Source organism: Lupinus angustifolius, chromosome LG18 (genome assembly GCF_001865875.1).
Source record: "Lupinus angustifolius cultivar Tanjil chromosome LG18, LupAngTanjil_v1.0, whole genome shotgun sequence".
Taxonomy (NCBI): Eukaryota; Viridiplantae; Streptophyta; class Magnoliopsida; order Fabales; family Fabaceae; genus Lupinus; species Lupinus angustifolius.
Window position 1 is genome coordinate 14,289,263 of NC_032026.1, and position 20,218 is coordinate 14,309,480.

Genomic DNA, 20,218 nt, shown 5'->3' on the forward strand with positions numbered 1-20,218 from the left:
ATATTTTAACATATGTAAAACTGTTGTATTTTATTTTCTAATTTGAAGTTCTCTATTTAGAATTACTTAAAATAAATGTATTCTAGTTTTATATTTAATTAATCTTTCTACAACTCCATTTTCTATCTATCTCAATTGAACCAGGAGTCCAGGATCTGTAATGGAAAGATGAGTTTTATATTTTGTACATAATTTTAATGATAAAATATAATTACATTATAAATTAAATGATACAATACAAGTGTTATAACGCTTTTTATTTTTCTTTATCACTTTCTTCTTCATAAGATGAGAGTTTTGTGTTTTTTGTATAATTTTATAGATAAAAATGTAATCAAAACATAAATAAAAAAATGTCATTGTCATAATAATTTATTTTTGTTTGTTTTTCTCTACTCCTATCAATTCTTATAAATTCCAAACTCCTCTCTTTTTCGTTTCATTATTTTGTTTTTCCTTCTGAAACAACCCAAAATCATTGTCGCCATGGTTGTTTCAATATGAAGAATTGAGATTTCACAGCATTTGCCAGTAAAACCAAATCATTTGAAACAACAATAGAAGCTAAATTCGAGAACATATTTTGCGTGAGAGTGAAAGCGATGCACCCACTGTGCTGCATCTCTCTGGAGAGTCCTCGAATTGGCAACCGTTCGCCGGAACTAGATGCAGCGCCGCTTTCGCGGACGAGGAGCGTCCCAACGGGAATATCTTACGGCAATGCTGGCCAAGAATCGGAGGCTACGGTTGCCGGCGTTCTCTACAAGTGGACCAATTACGGCAAAGGCTGGAGATTCCGTTGGTTCCTTTTGCGAAATGGCGTCCTCTCTTACGCAAAGATCCGCCACCCGGAGAATCTCAATCTTCTCTCACCCTCCCACGACCTCCGCCTTATCGGCCAAATTTCTTCCCACCGCCTCGCTAGGATCAACGCCGCCGCCGCCACGCGACGCAAGCACCACAAAACTCCTGGTGTAGTTCATCTCAAGGTACACCTACCTACACACTCGTTCAAAAAACTTAAATAGAGTAAATTAGAAATTATTTATTTGATCAATATGATAATGGTGATTACATAATTCATTCATATAATAGTACACCTGATGGAGATGCTTGTGGAGGAACTGAAAAAATGATTAAATAGGAGAGAGAGTTTTTTTTGTACCAGTAAAAGTATTTAGTTACAGTATGGATAAATAATAATTAATCATATTACATTTTCAATATTTATTACTCTTATGAATTGAAAATCAACCTTATATTATTAGACCAATAATTTATTGATTAAGATAAAAAATGAGATAGGCCAGATTGGCTAGTAGTAATGTGGAAGACCGATGGTTTAAGCCATAATTCAATGTGTTATGGGGTATGTGGGTGTGACTTTTGTTTTCTCTCCCGTTTTGGGGATTAATGTCGGGTGGGTCACATGAACAGATTGCCGAAATGGGTAGGAGTATCCTACGTAGTTGCCCCTAAAGCATTAACTTTAGGTCACATCATCCCTACCTTACTTACCTTCCTTTCCCACTGGTCTGTTTCTGCTGACTGTAGTTTATGCATTCACCAATCCTAGGGTGGGAATGGAATGGAATTTGGTGATCGAAGATTGCGGATCTTTGACTATAGTAGCATGTGTGGGTTTTGCTTACTAAATTGGAATGCATCAGATGTTACTTCAAGCAACCTTATAAAATAGGGAAATTGTTTGCACAATTTGTTCTCACTTATTTTGAGAATACTATAATTTCGAGAGAAAAAATATATGTTTTCTAGCTAGAGTTTCTAAGGGACTTACTAACATTTGGGTTGGGTAGCATTTGTTTCAAGATTCGAGGTAGTTTATGTACTTTACATTTCAATAATATTTTGTGTAATATTAAACTTATATGACATTCATTTCAGCCATGAACGAAGGACCTTTTAATAAAAAGGGAAAAAACATAGAAGAGAAAAATGTGCATCTCTTTTTTCAAGTGAATGCTGTTCAATTTATTGTAAAAAGAGAAGTAGTTTCAAATTGAAATTAATTTTATGATGATATTTACATATGATTATATGGTTTTTTAGAAATTAAAAAAATATGTAAGTAGAAATTGTGATAATTACACCATATTTTAACTTAGTATAAATATAGATATATACAGATTGAATAAAATTATTTTAGTGAATGATGATACATGTGATTTATAAATAAAATATTGTATATAAAATAAATTTTATATATTTATATAAATATTAAGGAGTTTAGTTATTACTATTTTTAGTTCTTTTTATTTTATTATGATTCTACTTTAGTAAAGAGGTAATCCACATACCACATATGCTTTGAGTAAAACTCATATCCATTAAAGAACCACCCAGCTTATGATAGAAAAAAGAAAGCCAGATACACTAAATTATGCGTTAGGCTATATTACCTTTGCTTGTTGAATCATTCTATTTAATTATTTTGTTGGAAGATCTTTTAAACTATAAAAGGATCTTATTACATGAGAAGACATTTGCTGTCTTATTTAATGTGTCATTTTATGCAGTTGAGAAATATAAAAATTTAATAATTAAATATTTTTCTAACTAATTATAAAAGTAATACATTCTTTAGATTTGGAGATCTTCTCCCATCATAACATAATATATTGATTGGGGAGTCGCAGTCCAAATCCTGGCGGGCCTGTATGATGCGCGTGCTGTGATTATTGGTCATGTGCCCTTAATGGCTACAAATTTTTGGTGCTTCTTGTTGTGGTGCATAAAGGTGTCCTTACCTTAGTTTATTTTGTCTAGTGTGTTGTTGGGAAGCTAATTATTTCCGTTTCTCTTCATATTAGCAACGTGAACTCTCCTCTAAGTTTTGTTGTTGCGCTGCTTTGTAATTCTCTAATTGCTTTTAATGAACACAGTTGTGAATTTATTACGTATTAAGTAATTACCTTCTCTGTTCCATTTTGAGTTCAAAAAATTAACATAATAATGATTGTTTTTACAATTTTACCTTTATGTGTCTAATAAAATAGATAATTAGTGAAAATGAATAACTATACTTGAGAAAGAATAAAAGAGATAATAATTAGTGAAAATAGATAACTATATTTGAGAAAATTAGTGAAAATGGATGACTATATTTGAGAAAATTAGTAAAAATGCATAACTATATTTGAGAAAGAATAAAAGAGATAATTAGTAAAAGTGAATAACTATAGTCGAATAGGAAAATACCACCTACATTTAAAGTTAATAATTAATTTTGTTAATTTCTGACAAAATTTAATGATTAATGCATCATTCCTCTTTTATAAAGTAAATATAAGCACAATGATAATATAGTTAGTCTCTATGACCTTTTCTCCAAAGGGATATCATACTATCTTTCTTGAAAGCGAAGGCTTACAATATTGTGTGAATGGTTTAGCAGATTTCGTCATTTAGAGAGAGCAAATCAGATGATCGGCGTTTCTATATATTTACAGCGATGAAGACTCTTCATCTGAGAACTGATTCAAGAAAAGATAGAGTAGAATGGATACAAGCACTATTATCAACTGGTGCAGTGTATCCACTTCAAACTCTCAGTAACCATCTCACTGTTGCACCCACTGGAATAATAAATGTATCAACAGAGCGACTTAAGAAACGTTTGCTTGAAGAGGGTACCGCCGACAACCTCGTACACGAGTGCCAACAAATCATGCTCTCTGAGTGTGACCAAATACATGGTCAACTTGAACTTCTTTGTCAAGAACGTTCTACTTTGCTTGATACAATAATGCACCTTGAGGTAATTTCTTAACTTGTACTTCACCTGTACAATGCTTTTCATCATCTAACTTGGAAATAATAGTTTACTTACTTGTCCAACTCATCTTACATTTTAGATTTTGTGAAAGAGACATGACATTCTCGGAGTTAAGAATTATGGAAACAATATAATAATTTCAAGTGATTTGTTTTCTAATGTTTTTCTGTTTTGTTTTGTTTTGTTTTGTTTAGCTAGATAAAATATTCACTGAAATATGTTTGCTTAATATCATAAAAGTTTTATTTCAGTTTATCAGTTTTTTCAGCAAGTTAAATGTCTTACACGGTTACATGCAATAAGACTTGATGTCATGTGCATCATTCTTTTTAATTTGTGTTTGTCTTGTACAGAAAGTTCTAATTTCTAACTATGATGTTTTAAACTTCTTGTATATACTAAATCAAGAATCATATCTGTACGCGACTTAGTACACTAATTTGTTATTGATCATAAACAGGCAGCTAATATTGAACCTGTGGTCTCTGCAATACATGGCGGTGAATACTCATTAACAAAGAGTAAACTTTCAAATCTAGGACGTGGAAAATATAGTGGTAGGACTGCAAATGCTGCTCTTTATAATTTATACTTTTACTTAATTATGCAGTGATTTTTTTTTCCTTTCTTGTTTAATGTATTAAGAATGTGGCTTTATATACGGAATATTTGTTGAGTTGAAGGTTATAGGGGCCTATGGTTCCGTCTTTATATGAACAGGAAGAATATTGCTGACATCCAATTGTTTTCACAAGCGTTTCTTGAATGATGGGAAGTTTGTGGATAAATGCCATTGGAACGTAGACTTGTTTATTTCCTTTTTGTCTAAGCTGTGTACAGTTTGGATTTAAGCTCTTATGAGTTTTTTTACAAGTTTCTCGATGATATTACCTGTATAGAATTTATCATTTTGCAGATAAAAAAAACATTGTGTAAACATAATGCAATTGATTTTACTTTACAGATTTTTCCCTATACCATGCCATTGTTGTGATTGTATCACAAAGTCATTAGAGAAAAGCTTCAGTCAAATTTATTGTTTATCTAAGGAAATTGAGTTTAATCGTTTAACCAAGTGTCCAAGTCTTTTGATTAAGCATGCCGTTGTATATTTATACATCTTTGTTAAAAATGTTGAAGCAGCTATAATTAACCATGCACAAATAGATTTGCATGGACTTCTGACATGTTACATGTGTTGATCAAGATCAAATCTATTTAGGACGAGGATAATAAGCTCATAGCCCTAGACATGTTCAAATGCAATGATGAATGATGAACAATGATGCAACACAAATCATGACCCGACATTAAACTAGCAAATTGTGACTGCAGCCGTAGAAAGTTAGCTACCATGTGATGCTTTTCTGAGCTTCGTACAAATTATTTTAGAAATTTGCTGACAATTCAGACTCGTGTTTGTGAAATCATATTATGAAAAAAACTGACATAGGACCACTCAACCAAATTGATATTGGAGGTAGATACTAATGAGTTTCGTGTCTTTCTAATTTTGCCATGTATCCAATTTTTATTAATGATACAAACTGAGAAAGTGGACAGGGAGAGATTCAGGAGAGAAAGATTACTGACAGAACCTGGAAATCAAAAAGGTTGAGAAAGAGTTTCAAGAGATGAAGACATTTGGCATTATTAGAAATATGTCTCCTACCTTACCCCACTACCCCACTCATTATTATCATTTCTCATGTAGAGGCCTCACTCACCTTTTTCGTTTTACCATTTTCCTTGATTGACCACTAAAATAACATATGGTTAGATGTTTTTGCTTTTTCATTTTCTTTGCAATAATGTACCAAACTATGTGAACCTAATAAAGTGTTGATCTAGTGATATAAGGATTGATTAGATCTCTAAAATGATTAAAAGTTTAAAGGTTCAATTCATGTGAACGATGTATAATGAGAAAGACAATCACGTATCCCGAAAAGAATTAGTTATGAGGGATATAATGCAAAAAAAAAACTGATTATGTGAACCAAATATTTAAAGGATAAGTGGTATTAATAAGTGGTCCGTAAAGAAATACTTTTATATCATCTATTAAGGTTAAGTGCTGTTTAGAGAGACAAATGCATGCATATCGAGAGATTGGATGAGTGAGATATGATGGAATCCATCTATAATTGGATGAAAGTGAAGTTTTTCCTTTTGGAATTGTTCACACTATCTCTCCACGGAATCTCCCATTAAAAGCAACAACCAAAGAAAACTCCAAGGATATGTCTATATTAAAACCATGAAGTCCTCACATAAAAAAGCCACCATACTCTTCAGATATTCTTCATGGTTCATGCACTCTTCACACACTTCAGCACACACCATCAATTCCACTGTGCTAGTAGGAACATTTCAATTTCTATGTTATGATATATTTAGTTTTTGAATTGATAGGGAAACGAAGACATGTGGAGTTGTCAACCTATATAAATTATTACATTTGTCTCAAGACTAATGACTTGAAATTAAACAAGTTTATTCTAAATTAAATATCATGAAAATATAAATAAATAAAAAAGATTTAAAATTCTGGCAGTCACATTAATGAAATGAAACCTCAGGTCAATATAAATTTTCATCACACATGGATTTAATAAAATATTTAAATGAGAAAGAAATAAATCATCAGATTATGAAAGGAGAAAATTAAAAACACCTTTAAATGTGAGGAAATTGTATGAGAATCAAAACTGATAAGATATTTATATTTCATTGTAGAGGTGGAAGTGATGTAGTCCATAGTTAATTTATTTGTATAGTTTTGTGAGAGAATTAGAAAGTGGAATGAATGTAATAAGTGATTTATGGAGAAGTCATGATCACCATTGAGTAAGGAATTTAGGAGAAGTGATACTTCTAAATATGTCAAAGTTGCCGTACAGAAAGTATACAATTAATGATTCCCATTTTGGTTATGTACTCATAAAAACCTCAACTATAATATAGAAATGTAAATACTGATATTTTTAAGGCAACATGGGAAACTCCTAATAGATTGTGCCTTTATACAGTAATATATAAAAGAGAATCAACTAATAATTAATTAATATTGTTTGACTCATTAATTTTTTCCATATTCACCAAAGAAAATTGTTCTAGCCTTTCATTTCCTTTTATTCCCGTTTTACGGTACTTCCGATTCTTATCTTTCTCCTCAGCTGTCATTAGTAGTTAGAAGGGGTCCATATATGTTATCTTACTTTTTTGTGTCACTCAATGTGTTAAGAAATATGATTTATCAGAAAAATATTTAATTATTACTATTTTAATTTAAATAATTTTTTCAATCAATGTTAAAATATTTTTTCAGTCAATCAGAGGTGATAAATAATTGGATTGAACTTTCAAAATAGATATCATTTTTTTCCTATTAACTTCCACTACCATATCAAGCCAAATCGGGCTACATTCTCCTTTCAAATTTGGGCCTCCTTATGCTTACAGGAATAAGGTCTATATAGGACTGTAAAGTTTAGAAAGCCTAGCTATAGGCACGGATTAATGAGAACATGTACTAGAATTATATTCAAACCAATTTCAACGCTCAACAACAACATCTACATAGGAGATTAGAAGTAAAAAAAAGAAACAAGTATTAATTAAGTAAGTACAAGATTGACATTGAAAATATGCTCACGTTTTGGAATCTATTTCTGATGTAGTTAAATAGCTTAGGTACATCAGTATAGTTGAAATTACATTACCACCATTACAACAAAGTAGTACTATTTGAGGAAGATCCTTAAGAGTGAAATTAATGACTACTTAAAGATACTGAGAAGAGCTTTACTTATATTTTTTTAACTTTCATTTATTTCTTCACTTTTCTTCTAAAAATATATCCTTCAAGCGATTTTCAAGACCCTAATGTTATTTGTCTTCTAAAGTTTGTATAATATTAAACTTGCATTTTTTATTTATAATTTTGTAAGGAAAGAGAAAGAAGGGGCCCGTGATATATTTTTCCTTTTATTATTACTCTTTTAATTTTATAAAATGTTAGCAAATGAGTTAAGGATATTATTTAAGAAAGAGAAAATAAAAAATTGTTTTGAAAGTTGATATTTTAACATATGTAAAACTGTTGTATTTTATTTTCTAATTTGAAGTTCTCTATTTAGAATTACTTAAAATAAATGTATTCTAGTTTTATATTTAATTAATCTTTCTACAACTCCATTTTCTATCTATCTCAATTGAACCAGGAGTCCAGGATCTGTAATGGAAAGATGAGTTTTATATTTTGTACATAATTTTAATGATAAAATATAATTACATTATAAATTAAATGATACAATACAAGTGTTATAACGCTTTTTATTTTTCTTTATCACTTTCTTCTTCATAAGATGAGAGTTTTGTGTTTTTTGTATAATTTTATAGATAAAAATGTAATCAAAACATAAATAAAAAAATGTCATTGTCATAATAATTTATTTTTGTTTGTTTTTCTCTACTCCTATCAATTCTTATAAATTCCAAACTCCTCTCTTTTTCGTTTCATTATTTTGTTTTTCCTTCTGAAACAACCCAAAATCATTGTCGCCATGGTTGTTTCAATATGAAGAATTGAGATTTCACAGCATTTGCCAGTAAAACCAAATCATTTGAAACAACAATAGAAGCTAAATTCGAGAACATATTTTGCGTGAGAGTGAAAGCGATGCACCCACTGTGCTGCATCTCTCTGGAGAGTCCTCGAATTGGCAACCGTTCGCCGGAACTAGATGCAGCGCCGCTTTCGCGGACGAGGAGCGTCCCAACGGGAATATCTTACGGCAATGCTGGCCAAGAATCGGAGGCTACGGTTGCCGGCGTTCTCTACAAGTGGACCAATTACGGCAAAGGCTGGAGATTCCGTTGGTTCCTTTTGCGAAATGGCGTCCTCTCTTACGCAAAGATCCGCCACCCGGAGAATCTCAATCTTCTCTCACCCTCCCACGACCTCCGCCTTATCGGCCAAATTTCTTCCCACCGCCTCGCTAGGATCAACGCCGCCGCCGCCACGCGACGCAAGCACCACAAAACTCCTGGTGTAGTTCATCTCAAGGTACACCTACCTACACACTCGTTCAAAAAACTTAAATAGAGTAAATTAGAAATTATTTATTTGATCAATATGATAATGGTGATTACATAATTCATTCATATAATAGTACACCTGATGGAGATGCTTGTGGAGGAACTGAAAAAATGATTAAATAGGAGAGAGAGTTTTTTTTGTACCAGTAAAAGTATTTAGTTACAGTATGGATAAATAATAATTAATCATATTACATTTTCAATATTTATTACTCTTATGAATTGAAAATCAACCTTATATTATTAGACCAATAATTTATTGATTAAGATAAAAAATGAGATAGGCCAGATTGGCTAGTAGTAATGTGGAAGACCGATGGTTTAAGCCATAATTCAATGTGTTATGGGGTATGTGGGTGTGACTTTTGTTTTCTCTCCCGTTTTGGGGATTAATGTCGGGTGGGTCACATGAACAGATTGCCGAAATGGGTAGGAGTATCCTACGTAGTTGCCCCTAAAGCATTAACTTTAGGTCACATCATCCCTACCTTACTTACCTTCCTTTCCCACTGGTCTGTTTCTGCTGACTGTAGTTTATGCATTCACCAATCCTAGGGTGGGAATGGAATGGAATTTGGTGATCGAAGATTGCGGATCTTTGACTATAGTAGCATGTGTGGGTTTTGCTTACTAAATTGGAATGCATCAGATGTTACTTCAAGCAACCTTATAAAATAGGGAAATTGTTTGCACAATTTGTTCTCACTTATTTTGAGAATACTATAATTTCGAGAGAAAAAATATATGTTTTCTAGCTAGAGTTTCTAAGGGACTTACTAACATTTGGGTTGGGTAGCATTTGTTTCAAGATTCGAGGTAGTTTATGTACTTTACATTTCAATAATATTTTGTGTAATATTAAACTTATATGACATTCATTTCAGCCATGAACGAAGGACCTTTTAATAAAAAGGGAAAAAACATAGAAGAGAAAAATGTGCATCTCTTTTTTCAAGTGAATGCTGTTCAATTTATTGTAAAAAGAGAAGTAGTTTCAAATTGAAATTAATTTTATGATGATATTTACATATGATTATATGGTTTTTTAGAAATTAAAAAAATATGTAAGTAGAAATTGTGATAATTACACCATATTTTAACTTAGTATAAATATAGATATATACAGATTGAATAAAATTATTTTAGTGAATGATGATACATGTGATTTATAAATAAAATATTGTATATAAAATAAATTTTATATATTTATATAAATATTAAGGAGTTTAGTTATTACTATTTTTAGTTCTTTTTATTTTATTATGATTCTACTTTAGTAAAGAGGTAATCCACATACCACATATGCTTTGAGTAAAACTCATATCCATTAAAGAACCACCCAGCTTATGATAGAAAAAAGAAAGCCAGATACACTAAATTATGCGTTAGGCTATATTACCTTTGCTTGTTGAATCATTCTATTTAATTATTTTGTTGGAAGATCTTTTAAACTATAAAAGGATCTTATTACATGAGAAGACATTTGCTGTCTTATTTAATGTGTCATTTTATGCAGTTGAGAAATATAAAAATTTAATAATTAAATATTTTTCTAACTAATTATAAAAGTAATACATTCTTTAGATTTGGAGATCTTCTCCCATCATAACATAATATATTGATTGGGGAGTCGCAGTCCAAATCCTGGCGGGCCTGTATGATGCGCGTGCTGTGATTATTGGTCATGTGCCCTTAATGGCTACAAATTTTTGGTGCTTCTTGTTGTGGTGCATAAAGGTGTCCTTACCTTAGTTTATTTTGTCTAGTGTGTTGTTGGGAAGCTAATTATTTCCGTTTCTCTTCATATTAGCAACGTGAACTCTCCTCTAAGTTTTGTTGTTGCGCTGCTTTGTAATTCTCTAATTGCTTTTAATGAACACAGTTGTGAATTTATTACGTATTAAGTAATTACCTTCTCTGTTCCATTTTGAGTTCAAAAAATTAACATAATAATGATTGTTTTTACAATTTTACCTTTATGTGTCTAATAAAATAGATAATTAGTGAAAATGAATAACTATACTTGAGAAAGAATAAAAGAGATAATAATTAGTGAAAATAGATAACTATATTTGAGAAAATTAGTGAAAATGGATGACTATATTTGAGAAAATTAGTAAAAATGCATAACTATATTTGAGAAAGAATAAAAGAGATAATTAGTAAAAGTGAATAACTATAGTCGAATAGGAAAATACCACCTACATTTAAAGTTAATAATTAATTTTGTTAATTTCTGACAAAATTTAATGATTAATGCATCATTCCTCTTTTATAAAGTAAATATAAGCACAATGATAATATAGTTAGTCTCTATGACCTTTTCTCCAAAGGGATATCATACTATCTTTCTTGAAAGCGAAGGCTTACAATATTGTGTGAATGGTTTAGCAGATTTCGTCATTTAGAGAGAGCAAATCAGATGATCGGCGTTTCTATATATTTACAGCGATGAAGACTCTTCATCTGAGAACTGATTCAAGAAAAGATAGAGTAGAATGGATACAAGCACTATTATCAACTGGTGCAGTGTATCCACTTCAAACTCTCAGTAACCATCTCACTGTTGCACCCACTGGAATAATAAATGTATCAACAGAGCGACTTAAGAAACGTTTGCTTGAAGAGGGTACCGCCGACAACCTCGTACACGAGTGCCAACAAATCATGCTCTCTGAGTGTGACCAAATACATGGTCAACTTGAACTTCTTTGTCAAGAACGTTCTACTTTGCTTGATACAATAATGCACCTTGAGGTAATTTCTTAACTTGTACTTCACCTGTACAATGCTTTTCATCATCTAACTTGGAAATAATAGTTTACTTACTTGTCCAACTCATCTTACATTTTAGATTTTGTGAAAGAGACATGACATTCTCGGAGTTAAGAATTATGGAAACAATATAATAATTTCAAGTGATTTGTTTTCTAATGTTTTTCTGTTTTGTTTTGTTTTGTTTTGTTTAGCTAGATAAAATATTCACTGAAATATGTTTGCTTAATATCATAAAAGTTTTATTTCAGTTTATCAGTTTTTTCAGCAAGTTAAATGTCTTACACGGTTACATGCAATAAGACTTGATGTCATGTGCATCATTCTTTTTAATTTGTGTTTGTCTTGTACAGAAAGTTCTAATTTCTAACTATGATGTTTTAAACTTCTTGTATATACTAAATCAAGAATCATATCTGTACGCGACTTAGTACACTAATTTGTTATTGATCATAAACAGGCAGCTAATATTGAACCTGTGGTCTCTGCAATACATGGCGGTGAATACTCATTAACAAAGAGTAAACTTTCAAATCTAGGACGTGGAAAATATAGTGGTAGGACTGCAAATGCTGCTCTTTATAATTTATACTTTTACTTAATTATGCAGTGATTTTTTTTTCCTTTCTTGTTTAATGTATTAAGAATGTGGCTTTATATACGGAATATTTGTTGAGTTGAAGGTTATAGGGGCCTATGGTTCCGTCTTTATATGAACAGGAAGAATATTGCTGACATCCAATTGTTTTCACAAGCGTTTCTTGAATGATGGGAAGTTTGTGGATAAATGCCATTGGAACGTAGACTTGTTTATTTCCTTTTTGTCTAAGCTGTGTACAGTTTGGATTTAAGCTCTTATGAGTTTTTTTACAAGTTTCTCGATGATATTACCTGTATAGAATTTATCTTGACAATTATTTTAGTTCAACTTTCAAATTCAAGTTCATATGATAATGACAGGTATTACATCAAATGTCTACCTGATGGGCTGAGTGCCTTTGTATCAATATCATATGACTTGGCTAAATAAATACTGCTGATAGCTCCAAGATCATATGGCCCCTTTTGATGGCTTCTAATTCTGTATTGAACACACTCTTCAAAAATGTTTTTTTTATATATTTGTATAACTTACTCACATGAAAATTAGACGCAATACATTTCAGGAAAACAAATGAGAGAAACATAATTTCAATACTTGTTATTTCTCCTTGATTGTCTCAAAGTGGAAGGTATCTAACTTTGGTGTTAAATTTAGTAATACAAACATAGATACTCTAATGATATGTGTCCTATTTAAAAATTACACAATATTATGAGGTATGAATCTTTCTTAATTTTTCAATGTACCTATATATGTTGTGTCCATGTCTTATCCATTTTAAAAACTTAGTGTGTCTCTTGCACGTTAGTGTTGTATAGTTTATAATAAAGCAGTATATTTTCGGGTTTCAGAATGCAGTACAACTGAATCATCCGATGATATTGAGAAACAGGAGATGGAAGAAGTGTCAGATGAAGATGAAATATCATATTATGATACTAGAGAGTATTTTACTGAGCCTGGTTTTAGGTACGGGTCGACAAGAGATACGGATCAAGTGGATATGGAGAACATTCAACCTGAGAAGGTGGTCTATAATTATAGGCACCCTGAGATAGAAAGACGAAGACTGCTCCCTGATCCTGTTGAGAAAGAGAGGGGTGTAAGTCTTTGGTCAATGATCAAAGACAATGTGGGAAAAGATCTCACACGAGTTTGTCTTCCTGTATTCTTTAATGAGCCGATATCATCCCTTCAAAAATGTTGTGAGGACTTGGAGTACTCTCATCTTCTGGATCAAGCATATGAGTATGGAAAATCAGTAAGATATAAATCTTGCTCTTGATTGTGTCATTTGCTTGTGTTTAAGTGCAGCCAATTCATATCTGAATGTATTATTGGAGTGGAATGTCTGCATTTTCAAGGGCACCCTGAAATCTGCTCTGGTTCTTTCGGACATGGTTGTTTTTTATGACTTTCTTCTGTTCTACGCCCATGCAGTTGCTCTAATAGCCTTACTCTCTTATTTAGGACAACTTTAGTTTATTTGGTTTGGTAGTAAAAAAAGAATACAGTGAAAATATAGTTTAAAGTTGACATCAATTGATGTTTTCATATGTGATACTTTTCCCTTTGAATCTGATTTTCAGGGAAACAATCTTGTTCGAGCACTGAATGTTGCTGCCTTCGCAATTTCTGGATATGCATCATCTGAAGGCCGTCATTGTAAACCCTTCAATCCCTTGTTAGGAGAAACCTATGAAGCTGACTATCCTGAGAAAGGGATTCGCTTCTTTTCTGAGAAGGTTAGCTCCCTATGACTCAATAAATCTTTGATTTAGCATTAGAATCTGACTTGGGCTATAAAATGGTGCCATAGACGACTTGAGCTTCAGTTTTTACTTAGGATAATGATAAATCTCAACCTTTGACATACAAATTAATTTTACTAAACATTTCAACATGATAAACTTACTTTTATTATATATTTATGATTATGAGCAGCAAACTCAGAGAAAGAGAATGTAAAGCAACAACAAATGGTTTTATTACTTATTTGGAAAGTGGTTTAGTTGTTACTCTATTGTAGTAAATAAATTTGTTTAAATTGATATAGGCTCATTAGTGGTGGTATCATAACAATGCCAAGGAAGTTAAGTCAATGCATGGTCTTGCTCCTCTTTCTCAACTTGTTGCTGACATTTTTTCTAAAGCAAATCTCCACTTTTCTTCAAATATATAGAAGAGGTTAAAGTAGCATGAATGTTTCAAGTTGCAACAGTTTATACATAATAAGGTGTGCCCAAGTTTTTATTTAGAATGATATCATATATATCGTTTTTTTGTGCATATCAAAAAATTCAAAGGGCATCATATGTTGTACCACGATTGACATGAAAACATTGTTGCAATATATGTCCATATTCTCTCATAAAGATAGACATTATGTGGGAAACAGGTGAGTCACCATCCAACTCTCATTGCCTGCCACTGTGAAGGTCGAGGATGGAAGTTTTGGGCTGACAGCAACATCCATTCGAAGTTTTGGGGAAGGTCAATTCAGCTTGAGCCAGCTGGAGTTCTGACCCTAGAGTTTGATGATGGTGAAATATTTCAATGGAGCAAGGTGGGCATGGCATTGGAAGTTACTTTGTCTATCCGGAATATTACATATAAGATATTACAACAATTGTACTAGTGATTTGCTATTCAAAACTCATCCTATAGATTCTCTCTAAATTATTGCTGACTTATGATTGATATTGATGTTGTTTCTCCTATTAGGTAACCACAAAAATTTATAATCTTATCCTTGGTAAAATATACTGTGATCATCATGGGAACATGGATATACGTGGTAATCGCCAATATTCATGCAGAATCAAGTTCAAAGAGCAGGCGATTCTTGATCGATATCCTCACCAGGTGAGTGTGGCTGGTTGATAATAGCAGACGTTTTCTCTTGCAGCCTGATCTTTGTCCTTTCATTGTCACAACTCACAACCCTTGTCAAATTTCCATAGTAACCTTATCTTCTTAGTCCATTTTGCTTAATATCAATTGCAATATGTACTATATCCAATTAGGTGCATGGATTTGTTGAAGATGTGACAGGAAAAAAAGTTGCTACATTATTTGGCAAGTGGGATGATAGTATGTATTATGTTAATGGGGATGTGAATGTCAAACCAAAAGATTTCACTTCATCAAATGCATCATTGTTGTGGAAAAGGACCTTGCCACCCACTAATGTCACTCGGTACAATTTGACATCTTTTGCCATCACACTGAATGAACTCACTCTAGGACTAAAGGTATAGAAATGATGCATTGAATCAATATTTGATACATGCATTTCCATTTTTTGCTTATATATGCTTCTCTAATTGTTTTTATAGCCTTTTCTGATCCCGTGTGTTTGATCACGGATTAAAGGTGAAGCTCCCACCCACGGATTCCAGGCTCAGACCAGACCAGCGGCATCTAGAGAATGGTGAATATGAGAAGGCTAATTTGGAGAAACAGAGGTTGGAAAAGCGGCAGAGAATGGTATGCTTAAGGCCACTTTCATGTTTTTCCAGTTTCTGCAATAACACTTTCTTAGTTGTCTGAATTTTGTTGCCCTTCATTATTCCTTGTATCTTTCTCAAACTTTCCTAGTTTTAATTCTAAGTAATAAATTTTGTGGTTCAGTTTGTTTGATTAAGTTTTTAAATAAGCATTAGTAATGTCATCTACACAATTCAACATGAGGTTAAATTCAGAGTTTATATCTACTTTTAGTCTCTACTGTAAGCAAACTGTAACCTTTTCTTTTTACCCCTTCTTTCTCATGTCTACAGTCAAGAACAATACAAGAAAGTGGTTGGAAGCCGAGGTGGTTCCAAAGAGAAGGTGATAATGAGACATTCCGTTATGTCGGCGGTTATTGGGAAGCAAAAGAGCAAGGAAAATGGGACGGATGCTCAAATATATTTGGTGAGTGTAAGGAAGACATTGTCGATCTTTCGGGTGCATCTTAATTTAATTCAGGTACACTTTACATTTTTTCCACGAAGTGTGTTTAATGTGCTGTCTAAACTAGAATTATAGATGCATATATAGATTTCCAATTAAAAGCTACAACTCCATTTTGCATGATTTCAAGAGGCACCTCATTGGTCTTTAAGCTATAACTTCACAAGTGATAGCAATCATATAACAATGAATTCATTTATTGCAGATAATGTTCATGAAATCTAATAAGCATTTGTCAGGTTTATAATTTAAACCTTCTTGCATGACAATGTGTTTTGACTGAGTGGGGGAGTAGGCTTAGAAACCTCCATGATTCTCCTTTGTTGGTGATTTATCATATATGAACAGTGAAACCCAGGGAGGGGGTAGCAAAATAATACTTTCCAGTTCCAGGCTCCAGCCATTGTATTGTTTCTGACCGTTGCTTTGAGAATTTAAATGACTACTACAATGGCCTATGGTTGGTAAAGTTGTGATTTCCTCGACCTTAGGGATCAAGTGGTAGCAAAGACTCGAACTGTAGAAAGTTAGATCCAGGCATCATATTTTTTCCCTTATTAGTTTTGTTTGTATGTAATTATAATTAATTATTATATGGTCATATTAGCTAATGGAATGTCCTCTCCTTTGAATCTGTTATAGCAATTTATTCAGCTTAAAGACTAATGATTATTCTGGCCCGTTCAAGGAGGGGGCCAATTTTATTTGCACAATCTCATTTTGTTAACTATTCTATTCCTTCCTTTTTCTTGAACTACTATATGGTTACTGGTGTAAAAAAACTATATAGTTCAGAGTATTATAGAAATGAGTTAAGACAACCATTTAGATATAGTTTTTGTGTAGAATCAATAGTGTGATTATGTACAATACTTTCATTTGTCTTCTCTCACAGTATCAAAATTTAGAAGTATGCACATACAAAGATATATTTGACATGATCCAATAGGTCTTGTCCATATTAAGAAAGAAAACATAAGCCACTGAAAGGGGAAAAAATCCTTCTGACAAAACAAATAATAGATATAAATCATGCATTCAACCTACTCATTCAATTTGTCACCAATCTATTTTACTTTCAGCATTCAGTCTATGTGAAAAGGATAGAAGAAGAATAACCAGCTATTGAAGCTCAAGAATGAAAGAAAGATGAAAATGAGAGAATTTTTGTATATTGAACTTCAATGAATGGAATGAATTGTATAATTTACAATGAACTCTTAACATAGCTTCTTATACAGGTAAAACGTAACTAACTAACTTTTGCTAACAAATGAATTAATTAATGATTGCCACCTATTGCCTTGGGTTTCTGCATGTGCCACTGCCATTGGCCTTGTTTTGGCTCGTGGTAGTGACCGTGCCACGACTCTGCTCGTGCCTGCGCCACTAACCTTGTGCTCGTGCCACTGTCCTTGCCAAAATACCATTTTGGCTTGGAGAAGATATCTAACGGATATGAACTTGGGGAGAGTGACATATACACTAGCAATGCTATAACATTGTATAGAAGAAGAAAATCTTCTAAAATAAGTCTGTCCCTAAAATAAAAAGCTAAGGTTGTACTTGTTGCTACAGTATATATCGGTTAAACATTACAATACACTTTGCATTCCACTTATTATAAATTTACTGCATCTTTTCAAGAACCAAATTTGAACGAATAAGAAAAACGGGTATTATGAAATTTCAACAAGGCAATACCCATTGCACATGCCTTATATCTTATGATTCAGACCACATATTTTGACGAAATTATACTTTAACATAAAGAACAGGTCATATGTAATTCAAAAACTACTTCACACAGGAAGCATTCTTTGATTCATTGTAAATCAAAATACTATTGGAAACTGTAAAAAAACCAAATCATGTTGCAGCCATGGCTTTTAATTGTGAATAGGTAATTTCCTGTGGGGTTGAGCATAATCCATCTGGGCAATGTCCTCTGAAGTGTCACTTGGGTTTGTAATAAATGTTTCTTCAACATGATGCCTAGTAGGTCCTAGCATTGACCGGGCATGCCTCATCTTTTCCTACACAAGTATATGTCTCATCACTTTCTATCATTCAAATGAGAAATCTCAAAGTAGAACACATAATGTATCCCACCATATTAATTATACTACTCCATATGCTATACAAATCACTCATGGCCCCTCTCCTTGACGTACATTTTGCATGCAACTCATTTTATAAAGGACAAAACTTAGGGTTGTTTTAATAAGCACTGAACATGTAGTTCATCAATAAAAATGTGTAACAACTGACATCACAAACACTCTACAAACAACACATAAGCTTTGTCTTCTTCAAATTTGGATGTATACACACTGGGAATGGGTCCTCTCATTTTTTTGTATTTTATAATGGAGAGATACATTCCCATATTCACTTCACTTACCCATTATTAGAGTATACAATCAGTATATTATCTACAATTCATTTGTATTACTTCAATTTAAAAGTTAATGATATATAACTAAATCCAATTGGTAGATGATATTGTAAAAAACTCTTACATTTCAGGGCACACATTTTTTCTTTTTTTTAAACTCAGAAGTAAACAATGCTGAAAATCTATATTTGATCTGTTTTTAATTTAATTTAAAGATATATTTAAATACTAAACTGGTCCTTAAACCAAGAAAAGGGCCTCTAACAAAATCAAAATTATCCAAAAAAGAACAGACTTTTGTATCAAATGTTACCTTTGTTGCAAGAAATGATGGTGAATCCGTATGAAGAGATGTGGAAAGCTCAGTCCCTGAAAACCAACCACCATCACGTTTTATTGTTGTTATTATTCATACAAAGTGAAATTAATGTTATTATTGAGTATTGGTTAATTTAAATACATTTTTTTTTATCAATCATAGCTTATGCCAGCACATGGAGTGGCACACATTGTGATACCAAATATGTGCTCGTGCATGGCTGCAAATATTTTGAGATAAATTAATAAATAAAAATGATATATCTTCTAATAAATTAGCCTACAAATCCTCATACAATACTAGGTCTTGTAGGCTAATTTGCACTTAGATTTTATTGGTTAAGAAGAGAGTACATTGATCTCAATTCTCAATAACCGATTGACACTCATTCTAATAAATATAGGATGTTTCAGTGAGTGTTAGCATTTCAAAGTAGAGATTGTACAAAATTTAGCACCTGAAGTTCCTTCAATGATCATTTCCTTCAAAGTTGTTGTACTGCTACAACTCTCACAAATTTCCAACAATGTTACCTTCTCTAGTTCCTTCAGATAAGCACAAATTATAGTTTCATTATATTGATACTTTCCAGTGGTGAACAACACAATTTTGTCTGCTAATAGAAAGAATCAAAGAAGCAAGGTACTGAAGAAGATTGTAGCATACTAAAATGGAATGATAACAATTTGGAACCAACCTTATGAAAATGGTATATTTCAGTGTCTTGTTTAGTAATTCCAAGAGGACGCGTGGCGCATGCATGCAAAGAAACGCAGAGGAGGAAGAGCAGAATAAGAGGAAGAGAAGAAGACATGTTGAGATGAGATTGTTGGGTCCAAGTTACAGAACAATAATGTGGTTATTTTGATGTGTGAGGATTGTCTCGGGTCAGGTTTCACGTAATATGTAATGGTAGAATAGCAAGTGCATTAAATGCAGGTTTTGTATGGGATGGAGGACGTTCTTAAAGAGAACATGCATGTGTTTGGGTCATGAATCTTCATAAAGTAAATAGAAGGATATGAAGGGTCCACATTTGTCCCCCAATCCTTCTTCTCTGATAGCTTTTAATACTGAATTAAGGTTTTAAGCTATCCACAACGGTTAATGAGTTATGAAATAACATTAAAAAGGGTGGTTAGTACATGATGAAAGAGTGTCTTTATTTCTGGGATTTGAACCCCACAAGTGGAAAGTTTATTTCTATGATTTGAACTTATAATATCATGATCACTAAGTAACAATTTTACCATTGCATTAAACTCA

The 20,218-nt window shown here is 32.4% G+C and overlaps 2 protein-coding genes across 2 annotated transcripts; one reads left to right on the forward strand and one right to left on the reverse strand.

The window, feature by feature from the left end:
- Positions 394-16,415, forward strand: LOC109332576 (oxysterol-binding protein-related protein 2A-like). The gene is made up of 14 exons (XM_019567554.1): positions 394-989; positions 3,416-3,778; positions 4,257-4,405; positions 4,637-4,689; positions 8,392-8,867; positions 11,294-11,656; positions 12,135-12,231; positions 13,130-13,539; positions 13,868-14,023; positions 14,677-14,844; positions 15,003-15,143; positions 15,305-15,532; positions 15,654-15,767; positions 16,061-16,415. Exons 1-14 carry the CDS (start codon positions 603-605, stop codon positions 16,238-16,240), a joined length of 3,285 nt encoding a protein of 1,094 aa, XP_019423099.1. The 5' UTR covers positions 394-602; the 3' UTR covers positions 16,241-16,415.
- On the reverse strand, positions 17,688-20,007 carry LOC109333488. Its single transcript, XM_019568990.1, has 4 exons — positions 19,650-20,007; positions 19,410-19,497; positions 18,947-19,002; positions 17,688-18,271 (listed from the first exon to the last, which is right to left on the reverse strand). The coding sequence occupies exons 1-4, from the start codon at positions 19,764-19,766 to the stop codon at positions 18,125-18,127; spliced, it is 408 nt and encodes a 135-aa protein (XP_019424535.1). The 5' UTR covers positions 19,767-20,007; the 3' UTR covers positions 17,688-18,124.